Genomic DNA, 8,112 nt, shown 5'->3' on the forward strand with positions numbered 1-8,112 from the left:
AACATTGCTCAAGAATTTCTGCTTGTCTGCAGCTCCCCCAGCTCTCCACGCAATACCAACGTCTATAAGGCACAATCCCTCTGGAGTTTATGACCAAGTTAAACTTGCTGATTTCCTTGGTAACAACTGCTGTGTATGTTAAATTCCCCCACATTTACAGAATGTGGTTACAGTTCTGTCATTTCACACGCAGACTATGGTGTTTGCAGTTTCCTGCTGCCCACCGTCAGTCCGGTTTCTCACAGTCTGATGAGGACGATTTTGAGGACACCATGTCTTGTGAAGCTGTATCATACAGGGAGGGTCCTGAGTCTGGTGTCATTCCTCTCCATCATCCTGGCTGAGACAGGCTGGGGCTGTTGCACTGAACCCAGATCAGGAGTCTCCCACAGACAGGACGAGGCCCAGGAGATCAGGAGCAGCAGTAAGAACTAGCAACGAGGTTCATATCTAGATTGTCATATGAAATGTTCCAAAATTATAAAAGGTACTGCTGTGACTCACAGTTTCGGAGCTGTTACGTGAGCAAGTATCTATTAACTTGTGCTGAGTAAGGACTTAGAGTTGCAGATGTTGTTGTTACAAATGCTCCCACCTCCTTCGCCCTCACCAGGCAGCATGGAGCCCGTTCCTCTGCTGCCCTCCCGAGAGATTCGCCCACACTGTCCCTATAGACTCCAGGGAAGGGTTGGCACCATTTCCCTTATTTTTCTCCCAAATTTCACCCTCCAGAAGCACGCCTTCATCTCAGTTTAATGCTCGTTTTTCCACTTATATCCTCCCCTCTTTTTCATTTGGCCTGTCCTGTTCGCAGAGGTTCTTGTCACACAGCATTGCTGAGAGAGCAAAGGAAGGTTTTACGGACAGTGCTCCGTCAAGTCTCGCCAGCACCCCAGCTGGAGCTGGGCTTGAAGGCTGTCGGTAATGTATCTGGTTGCTGCTCTGTGGCATGCCATAATTCACCAGGGTTGCTTTCAACTTCCCAGCTCCTGTCCAAAAGCGTCCGAAGCTGCTCGCCTCCTCCTGACAGATCTTTGGTCAAACAGAGAGCTCCAGAGTGTGCTCAAACAGGTAAGGAAAATGCTTCTGCTTTTTGTCTGACAAGAACAACCCTGGTCTTGACTCACTCGCTGAAGTCAGTGAGTTTGCAAAGGCTGGGATTCAGCAGCAAGTACGGGCAGCAGCAGGGAGGAGCCGGGGGTGCTGGGAGGACCACGATGGTCTCAGCACATGGGCACCTGCCTAAGATCTGAGCAAGAGACAGCGGGTTGCAGCCACGGTTGCTGGGATTGATGTTAGGGATGAAGCGGACAGCGTCATGTCTGTGTCAGGCAGCCTGCACCCTGAGGATGATGCTCGTTTAGGTGGGCTCTTCTACGGCACAGCCCCCTCACTCCTGGGGTTGATGCTGTTGTGCGTACAACACGTCTGCTGGGAACAGACCCGGACGTTGCGCACTCTCTTGGGAGATTCCCTTCATTGCAGTCCATTGTGTAGGATCAGCGTGTTCCAACAGATCCCTGACAAGGTTCCTTCTCTCTCTCTCCAATTTGCTTCTGTGTCCATAACCCTACCCTGTGGTTACATCACCCCTACAATCAGGGTAATCTTTTAAACCAAGAAGAGGAGTATTTGGGATTTGGTTTGCTCCCTGCAACTGAAACTGTGAAAGTGCAGAGCCAGCAGGCATGGAGCCAGCCCCCAGTCCCAGTGGCTCTCTTTGAAGAACCTGGGTTTTTCCAACTCAACAGCAGCAGCACCTGCAGAGAGTAAAGGGCCAAATTAAAGAGAAGGAGGAGCATCCACAAAGGGGAGTACCCTGGGGACAGGAAAGTTGAGAGTACCTAAATATCATTCTCGTATTAACTGTTAGGGACTTTCTCCGTAGGAACTTGTATAGCTTTTTGCCAGGTTCTGCTCAGGAGCCTGTGCCAACTCATTTTGATGTGACCGAGTCACTCCTGTGTTCACATAGATGTCCATTGCACAGGTAATTCATCAGGAGAGAAGGAAGGGAGCCTGCAAGGATATGTGTGCATCATGCATATAACTTTGCCATTTTTCCAGGATGAGGAATAAGTTGAAATAATCTTCAGTGAATGATGACGTAAAGGTTTCCTCCAGTAAAGCTGGAGAAGTCCAGCTCTTGGCAGATGGAAAGCAATGCAAGGGAAGATGACGTCCATCAATAAGGGTGATGTGTCAAAGGCACACTGAGGGAGGACAGAGGGGGTTGTTTGAGAATGAAGCACATTTTTAAGGGGAGGACAGCTGTTGAAGTGGGGCAGGAGGCTCCTTCTCAGGGCAGTAGAGAGCTGTCAGTTTTGAAATCGATACACACACGCTGTTCTTCATATACATCTGCTTTTTCAGCAAGGATTTGATAAAAACATGATGGGATCTTTAGCTGGAACGACCTTCAGGACCCTCTCCTCCAGATTTTAGGAACCTCTCCATGCACATTCAGGCTGCAGGTGAGAACGGTGCCCTCGTGTGTGTGGAAGGGTTGGTTTTGGGGGGCAAAGGAACAATGTGTCAACCCCATGAGTTTTTGCTATTTTTAATCTCCCCTAAAGTGGGTTTGTAAGATTTTCATCACAAACCTTATCAGCCCAAAGTGAAAAGCATGTTTTAATGAAAGGCCAGCAGTTGTGCTGTTCCTGGCTTTGGTGCAGGTGTTGCCCAGCTGTGCATTTTGGACACGCTTAGCACAGATGCCACAGGACAGAAAAAGCTGCTGGACTTGACTACACCTCGTGTCTTTCTTGCTTGCCTTGCCAAACAATAACTGATGAATTGTATTTGCCAAATCCTCTCAGGTGGGGCCTTTCCCAGAAATCTCTCTGACAGTACTTTCATTCCTTCGTTTTGAATAATATTATCCAGATAGTGTCAGTAACATGCAATTAATTCCAGCACATGCTGTGGCATCAACCATCACCCTTAGGGCTTTTTTGAGTAATTAATAATATACCTGCAAGCTTCATGTCAATATTTGGAACTACATGCCGTCATCTGAAAAATCCTAATAGGGAAACCAGGTTAGAGAAATCATGGGCAGAATTTTCAGGGCATCATTATGGTATTTTAGTCAGTGAGAAATGTGAGTACTTTTGATTCATAAATCCCACTGAAGGGAAAAGCTTTAAGCACTTTTAAAATATCAGATATTTCTGTGGTAGGGATTGCGATTATCCAGAACTAATTATTTGCTCCCTTCCCCAATATGCTCTTTCGATCAAACTAAGCACAGTCGTGGTGTAAGCAAAAATAGTGCAAAAGCTCATTTCTTTGCCCCAGTACAGCTTTCACTTCTTGTTCTGTTGGGATGTTTCCACCGAGACTCGGAGGAGCATGGACGTCTGGGGTGAAAAGCTATGGGCAGTACAGAAACTGGGTAGAGGCTAAGAAAAAATATTAAAAGTTGCTTTTGAATGTAACAAGAAGTTTTCTTAGGTGCTTTAATTATCTGTGGTCTTGTTTTTTCCTTTTTTTTTTTTCCATTTCAGAATTTGGAATTGGTTCATGTCCAGAAGACAACCCTTTCACAGTTACTTAGGATGTTAAAGGTGTAGAGTGTTTCTGAGTTCAACTCATCTGTAAAGCAAACTAAACGTGGATTTCATGTGGATGATAATGATATGTTTAAGCATTTTCTTCTTTTTAGGGGGGAGAAGGGACTTCTATTGAGGTTATACTTTCTTGATGTCAATAATTTTTTTTTTTTTTTTGCAAAGAGTGTGTATGTGTAACTATGTGTGTGTCTCTGTGTATGTGTGCATGCAGGCAACATACATGCACATGTGTGGTGAGTAGGAGCTTCCTACAGGCTTAGTCCCCTGTCTTCCACTGAAACTCAGTGTGAGTTGTGCAGTTTAACCCCCTTGCAGAGTTTTGTCCAATTCCACCTGATACACGCATCAAATACAGCCACACTAAAAACTTGTCACAACCTATTTTTATCCACAGGTATAAAATTGATGCGTTTAGGTTGAGTCCCCCCATTACATATGGTCATTATAAACAGATACACACAATGATACTCTTCTTTACAAAGGCTGTTTATTCCTAATGTTTATGAACATGGGCTTCTTTTCTGCTTATGAATTTTTCTTCAGTGAGCTCTTATAGTTATTAGTATTTTCTGTCCTGTCACATGAACTCTTTATTTCAAGAAGCAAATTCACATCTGCAAACTCTCTCCTGGGTCTCAGTAACCCTTCTCTGAAGCTAAATATGAGGGGACAATTGCAACACATCTGCAGAGCATGAATATTACCGGGTCCCGAACCATTCTGAGCACCAGAACAACTCAATCTCGTGACTGTACCTGGACAAATGTGGCATTTGAGAAGCTGAGCTGGAGACAGGCAAAGTGTTTTTTCCCCTGGGATCACTGACTGCCACACAGGACTGGAAAAATGTGAGGGATGTGGCCTTTTTAATCACATTTTGTTTTTATTGATCAATGTAAAGAAATAGTATTAATATGCAAGGAATGTAAGCACTTGTGTGAAGTCAGGTTTGGAAATATTTTATTTCCCAGTATCTTTAATTACATGATCACCCTGTGATGCCAAGGCTGTGATAGGGGACTGCTAAGCTCATTTAAGGGCAACCCACTTCTTACGACAGTAACCGTGTGATGAAGGAGGCTGATCTTCCTCTCTCCAGAAGAAAATAACCTCTACCTGTTGCCAGAGGGGATGCAGCTCAGATCCGGAGGGAAAGGACCAGCTGAGGATGCATTTGCTGGCTCTCCCACACACAGAGTTATTGTTTCTTCAAAGAGGTCAGAGGCATGGAGCCCTGTTTTGCAATTATCAGGGGTGAAGGAGGTGCTTGGGAAGGATGAATTATGAGTCTGGAAAGGGAAAAACAGTCTAATTGTTTTGCAAGTGTCAGACTCCTTAGCTGATGGAGATCAGCATGTCACCATGCACTTCACAAAAATGGGATGATTCCTGCCCACTAAAGAACCGTCCATGAAGTTCAGATTTGCTCTGACACAGCTCTAGACCTGAGACACGATGTCAATCGCTCATTCCCTCTTTAGACGTAGGGAGCACATGTCCACAGAAAGATCATATTCTAGATTTTTCTTCTCTCGGACTACAAAGGGTGGATTAATCTTGTGCACTTTAATAAGCAGCAACTATTTGCTTGCCCTCACCCACATTCAGTTGAGAGCTTTCTGAGCAGAGCTCCCAGCCAAATGAGGGAGGAAAAAAAGCACCTTTGAAGTGGAGAGCTAGAACCAGGAGAATCCGGTAGGACAGTTTCAGGAGCATTTAACAGTGGCAAAGGAGCCCCGGCCCACGGGCATGCCCTTGCCATACCTGCCAGCGGTTCCTACCTGGATGTATATTCTCAAATGTATTGTTCAAAAAGTGTTTGGCAGGACTTGAGACTATGGATGTCCAAGGTGGCTGCAGTATTCACAGGCAGGATTGCTACAGTTTTTGTGTAAAAGTATGTTGCATGCAATTTTGCATTCAGATTTGTTCCTGTAATTACATGTTTGACTGAACTCCTGGGAGCTCATGTTTTTCCCTGTAAAATTAATTGGGAACCTAACTACAAAATGTAATCATGAAATATTGAGGAAATTCATTCTAATTCACTGTTATTTAGGTTTTATTTTAAAACATCACTGCTGCTTTCACTGGTAATGTGATTTACTGAATCACTATGGAAGGCTCAAAGAGCTGCAGCTATATCATCATCATCTCACAATTAACTCTACAAGTAATGGAGATTTCATTAGTAAGTATTAGACCCAAAGAGACATATACATCATTCACATAAATTTTATGAAGTACAACAAAGTCGTTTTTCCAAAACTAATAAAATTAGAAAAATAGGATCTGTCTCCATCTGCAGAGATCTTCAAAACACGGCTGGGCACAGCCCTGAGCAATCTCATCTGGCTTCGGCATTATCCCTGCTTTCAGCTGGGCAGACCAGAGAGGTTCCTTCCAATCCAATTGTTTTTATGATGCTGTAGGTTACTGCTTTCATACCTCAAAACATAGCTAACTCGAGAGAGCAGTGGGAATTGTAACCGCCCTGTCAACCCAGGGCTATTTTGCAGCTATTTCTTCCCCAGGAAATTCTCTGATACTCGAGTCTATTTTCCTCTCAGTCCTTCTTTTTAAAATCTGGACTACAGACTCCACCCAAGTCGTTTACATGGCACTGATGCCCAGTTGTGAGAAGAGAAAGGAAAATCTGCCTTATTGGAGTAACTGGTGTTGATCAGCAGTCTCAGGAGCTCAGTGGGGTTCCCCCAATATAAATGGATGCTGTTTTCTCCTCCAACACAATATTTTGTTCATTCTAGGGAGACATTTATTCTTAAAAGTGTGTTTTTAACTGTGACATCCTCTTCAATGAGCTGTTTTCCTGTTTCTTGCTTCTTTAAGAGACAAAGTGGGGCACAGCCCCAGTGAAAGAGGGCAGGTGTAGAGCAGGTAGCCCATGCCCTGGGCAGTAGTGATGGAGAATTACTGAGGAGGGAAGGACCATAGCCAGCAGCACTGCTAGCTCTGCTGGCAGCAGAAATAAGAGCAGTTGGGGCCTGATTTGTGCGCGGGACACACAACCATGTAAATAAATGCCATAATTGTTTGTCCTGGGCTTAGCAGAGCTTTTTGGTCTATTTTCTCATAAATGCTTTGTTTGTTTTGTGTATGTACAATCTAACCCACCCCAGCATTTCAGAAGCCTCATGGACGAGTAGAAAGCAGTAGGCAGTTTTATTCCTCTCTGATCACACACCAGTTTGAGACCAACTTAGCCTACCAGTCCATAGCTATACAGTGTATTCTGTAAGATATAGGTATGTGAGAATAATGTATCAGAGTTTTGTTTTGGCCGTACTGTATGTATTTGCTTCATTGGAAAAGCTGAAATCAATAAAAATTGCGGGAATTTCTTCAATCTTCCTGCTTTGGTTGGTTTTATTTTGATTGTCTTGCCACAGTCTTAGGAAAGAATAAAGCATCTGTTTAAAAGGTTTGCGAAAGCCTGTTACTCTGCAGCAGTGATCAGTCTGGACTGCTCTGCCTTTTGCCAATATGAAGAATGATGCTGTAAATCACATTTCCTCCACCATTACATCCTTGGCAAGCCTCAGTGGGTTTCTCTCCCATGAGCTTTTACAGTCACCACTTCAACCCATGAAATATTTAATTACCAATAGCATCATTTGTCACTGCTGCATGGATTCAGCTTGTTGTGGGGAAAAAAACATGTCTTAGTTTCTTCTGAACCTGGGTCTTATGAACTGTTTGAAGCTGCCTCGGTCTTATATTTAAAAAGTTTCTATTTGGTCTGGGCTGGAAAGTCCCAGCTCACAGACCAGTTCCTCAGACAGAGCCATCAGCTCGCCACGGGTAGTGACCTTCTCTGGACCTTTCCCAATTAAATTATTTCCTTTCTGAGACGAGGAGACCAGAATGGCATACAGGTGAGTAAGCATGGGTTTATACAGGGACATCACAGCCACCTTTCTGCTCTCTTCTCCTTCCCTAACAATTCCTAACATTCACCATGGTTTCTGCATCTCCATGGGGTATTGAGTTATCACTGGGCTGGGCTGTCCATCACTGTGTTCTCTCCAAGTGGTCATGGTCATCTCCAAGCCCATCCTTTACATGTGAAGACAAGATTATTTCACCCCATGTGTATCACTTAACATTTCTCTATGCTGATGTTTGTGATTTATCACCCTTATCTTATTGATCCATAGTTCCCCAAAATTTTATATACAAACATGGCCTTCAGTCCTCAGGTATGCAATGGTGTGGGTTTCCTCATATCCATTATAGAATGTTGCATAGAACTTTCCCATTTCTCACAGACATCACAAATTAGAAAAAGTAAATTAATTGTCTTTCCTATTCTTCTCTTTTCTGAGTATTCCTTTCACCCCTGATGTTTATTGGAACTCCCATCTCCATGGCAGGCCCTCGTATATTTGAAGATGCTCTTACTATTTATGGCTTATTCTTCTGACTTCAGCTAGCTGTTCCTTCAACTCACTTTGGCATATTTTAATATGGCTTATGTTTAACCTGGCAGAGGTTATGAAGTCTTTCCTATTTTGTC

The 8,112-nt window shown here is 43.8% G+C and overlaps 1 protein-coding gene across 1 annotated transcript in view; it reads left to right on the top strand.

Moving 5' to 3' along the window:
- PKP1 (plakophilin 1) overlaps nucleotides 1–2,445 on the top strand; it is a 42,993-nt gene extending 40,548 nt beyond the window's left edge. The window contains exons 12-13 of the mRNA XM_010152574.1: nucleotides 987–1,071; nucleotides 2,374–2,445. Coding sequence (XP_010150876.1) covers nucleotides 987–1,071; nucleotides 2,374–2,445 — 157 coding nt within the window. The remainder of the gene's footprint in view (nucleotides 1–986; nucleotides 1,072–2,373) is intronic.
- Nucleotides 2,446–8,112: the final 5,667 nt, after the last annotated feature.

Source organism: Eurypyga helias, unplaced genomic scaffold (assembly GCF_000690775.1).
Source record: "Eurypyga helias isolate BGI_N326 unplaced genomic scaffold, ASM69077v1 scaffold1005, whole genome shotgun sequence".
In the NCBI taxonomy this organism is placed as follows: Eukaryota; Metazoa; Chordata; class Aves; order Eurypygiformes; family Eurypygidae; genus Eurypyga; species Eurypyga helias.